The sequence below is a fragment of the Aptenodytes forsteri genome, unplaced genomic scaffold (genome assembly GCF_000699145.1).
Source record: "Aptenodytes forsteri isolate BGI_AS27 unplaced genomic scaffold, ASM69914v1 Scaffold216, whole genome shotgun sequence".
NCBI classification, from domain to species: Eukaryota; Metazoa; Chordata; class Aves; order Sphenisciformes; family Spheniscidae; genus Aptenodytes; species Aptenodytes forsteri.
In genome coordinates this window covers 777,562-781,120 of record NW_008796114.1, presented here as the reverse complement: position 1 = coordinate 781,120, position 3,559 = coordinate 777,562, and the positions used below count along the sequence as shown (strand labels likewise).

General features: G+C 43.9%; 1 protein-coding gene across 1 annotated transcript in view; it reads left to right on the top strand.

Annotated features, from left to right (window-relative positions):
* Positions 1-3,559, top strand: part of SPAG17 (sperm associated antigen 17) — a 117,762-nt gene that overhangs the window by 106,516 nt on the left and 7,687 nt on the right. Inside the window, 1 exon segment of the mRNA XM_019474093.1 lies at positions 2,337-2,397. Within this exon segment, the coding sequence (XP_019329638.1) occupies positions 2,337-2,397 (61 nt within the window).

Genomic DNA, 3,559 nt, shown 5'->3' with positions numbered 1-3,559 from the left:
GAGTCCCCATCCCTGGAGGTATTTAAAAGACGTGTAGATGAGGTGCTTAGGGACATGGTTTAGTGGGCATGGTGGTGTTGGGTCAACGGTTGGACTCGATGATCTTAGAGGTCTTTTCCAACCTTAATGATTCTATGATTCTATGATTTCAGATGGCTCAAAAGCCCCAAAGCCAAAACCAAGCTTTTTAAATTCCTGTGTTCTAAGATAGCTATTCCCGCCAAAGTTTTCCAATGTCAGCTTCTCACTCCCACCCATCCTTGATTACCTCCTGCAGCTGGAGAGGTTCTTAGTTTATTTAGCAGTTAAATGAAAGCTGTTATTTAGGCCTATCTCATCCATTTGTCCTCATGGACAGTTACATATTGTTCTCTCAGAAACTTAGAGTAAGCCAGGCTTGGACCACTCCTGTTATATGGGCCTTTTTTCTGCTAGACCCACAGGTCCCAGGAGAGGGAGGCTAATTGAAAGCATGGAAATAAACGTCCTACTGTCATGTTGGTCTAGGTCATTAAAAAGGTAGTTAGTCTTGGCACTGGTGATAAATAGTCTTTGGTTTTTCCTGCAACATTAGCACTGGTTAAGGAAAACAGTAAGGAGGGCATTAAACATTCTTGGGCTTGAGTGTGCAAGTCTCATGGCCCTGATGTGCTGCAGCTTCTGGATGCTGTTTCTTTGGAGCACTCTTCAGATGAGCAAACACCTGCCAAACTTCCCTTTTCTGGATGCAGGTGACCTACAGTCTGAGGGCCTCTTTAAAAAGAGTGTCGAGAGAGGTGTCACAGTGACGCTACCTCAGCAGTCACAGCATCCCTTTACTATGGTACCACAGTGCTGGAATGAAATAAACACAAACATTTATGTCTGACATTTGTTGTTGTTCCTCCTGGGGTAGCTAATGATCATCAAAAGAGGAGCTCACAGGAGGCTGACCCTACTGGGATCACCATGATCTCTTGTGAGTACTCAGCCAACTAGGCACTTCAGAAATCTGTTCAAGACCAGCTGAGAGACTACTGTACAGCTCCTTCCATCAGGATGGATGGCAGAGATAATTTTTATTTTTAAATGAGCCTAGTTAGATATGGCCTCAAAGAGACACTTTTTCCTTTAATGCACATTTAAGCATCATGGTGCATGCTAGGATAAATCAGCAGATCACATACCAACATCCTAGAGCTCAAGATGTGCACATTACTTTTTCTTTTTTTTTTTCCCCATGCCAGGGCACTATATGTAGACAGTCAAGGAAAACACCACCATGATTCTGATAAATCTAGCTTATCTTTTAAACCTTTTACTAGATGTTTTGAGAGGAGAGCTAAGTGACTAACTGCTGAATGACAGCAGAGCATGCTGAGGGAAGAGGTAGGGCCAATCATGGGCAATTCTGAGCCATGTCTGCGTCATGCTGAAGCAAAAACTTTTCCATGACAGGGTCAGTAGTTAACCATGTGCCTTCCAAAGTGTCCATACCATAGCCTGAACACGTTGAGACACCCTGACAGAAATCAAGTCCAGTTTCTCATAACAGCCAGCACTCCAGCGAATGTGCAGGAATTCTGACAGCCGATTTATAATTCTGCCAGAGCTTTCCATAAGATGGAGCCATACACTAGGAATGCCTCTTTTACTGCCTTTCCTTGAACAGCTTCTGGTGCAAGTGCATGCTGGTAGCTGTTCTTCAGGTGGAAATGAAAATCACAGGATAAAGTCCAGAGCCATGCAAAAGTAGAGGTCGTATCTGCTCTAATGATCTTTAGAGATCTTAGCAGTGGAAGTTGCATGCACAAAAGGACTGCACAGATGTGAAACAATCAGTGAGAAATGAAGAAGTGAAACTACTGCCTTAGTGGGTACCATGAAATTAAAGAGGATTATTTACATAGAATTTATACCAGTATCATGCCTTCTGCGATAGAATCGTAGCAAAGCACATTAAATAAAGACCGTTAAGGACTTCTGGGTGTGCAGCCCACAGGTGTTTGCCAAAAAGATGTAATTTGTACTTCAGCTTCCTTTGTGTATGCAGGCTGAGAATGCTGATGTTTCACATTTTGTTGGAAGGACCAGGCAGTGTAACGAGCTCTTTGGAGACTTACTTTGGCCCATTAATCTGCTCCTTTGAGGTTTTTTATTAGAAACCTGAGCCTTGGCTAGAAGCCCAGGAATACCGCTGTAGCCCAAGTTGTACGTTGTGACAGGAAGGATGAGCTAAAAAAATTCTGCTGTCGTTTGCACAAGCAGAGGAAGAGCAGACGGCCTGCTTCCCAGCAGTGCCCTTCTGCCTGCCTGAAACAGTTTCTGGCAAACTAATTCTCTTCTCTTTCTGACAGGTTTCGTGTGAAGCAACCACCCCTGCACACAGGGCTGAGAGTGATGTACACACCAGGACCTGTAGGTTACACAGAAGATCTTTTGTTTTTTGCTAGACTCAGCTGGCCCTCAGGCCCCTAGGGGTCCTGTCACACCAGCTGTCTGGGAATAGAGCTGACAGAGTACATGATTTGTTTAAAGTTTTTTTTGAAGTGATGCTGCCTTCTGCTGTCCATCTGCTGCCTTCAACCAAGCACCCTGTGGGCTCTGAGTCTCAGAGCCTGTACCAGAATGCAGAGGGATAAACATGTTAAGTTCAGTGGAAAGCAGCAGGTCAAGCACTGGGGTTAAAGAGAGCTTTTTCGAAGCAAACGGGATACTCTACCACTACCTCTGAGTTTTCCCATTGTTTAGGGTATTTGTTATATCCGCTCTGTCTTACGCCTAGACTTTATCTCCTGTCCTGATACCTTCAAGAGTTGAACCTAGTAAACTCTTGCCTCAACCATTTCTTCTCCTGCTTGCAACTATTCTCCACCTTAAGTCTTTTATCTAGCAAAGCACCATAGCATGTGAAATTGTCCCATTAAGGAGGAAGCTTTCATGCTTCCTGCTTTTGTTCAGTCTTTCTCTTCACCTCTGTGTCGTATCTGAACAAATCTTGTGCTGGCCAGTATCCCCACAGTATCTGGGTAATACCAGGCAATATCCTTGCCGATGCTTTTTCAGGCATGGAAACAAGCAGCAATGACTTGTGCAAGGAGGCAGTGCAAGAATGCAAGTTAAACCTCCTAGTCCAGAGCCCCAGCCAAAACCCAGCACTTAAAATGGCTGCAATAATTTCCATTGTCTTTTCCTCTCCACACACCCATCCCTTTTGTATCTCCCTTTTCTCCCTACCTCTGTTCTTTTTAGATGAGAAACCCAGCACTTAAAATGGCTGCAATAATTTCCATTGTCTTTTCCTCTCCACACACCCATCCCTTTTGTATCTCCCTTTTCTCCCTACCTCTGTTCTTTTTAGACAAGACTAGAATAGAATCATAGAATCGTTTAGGTTGGAAAAGACCTTTAAGATCATTGAGTCCAACCATTAACCTAACACTGCCAAGGCTACCACTAAACCATGTCCCTAAGCACCTCATCTACACGTCTTTTAAATACTTCCAGGGATGGTTGGTGACTCAACCACTTCCCTGAGCAGCCTGTTCCAATGTTTAACCACTCTTTCAGTAAAGAAATT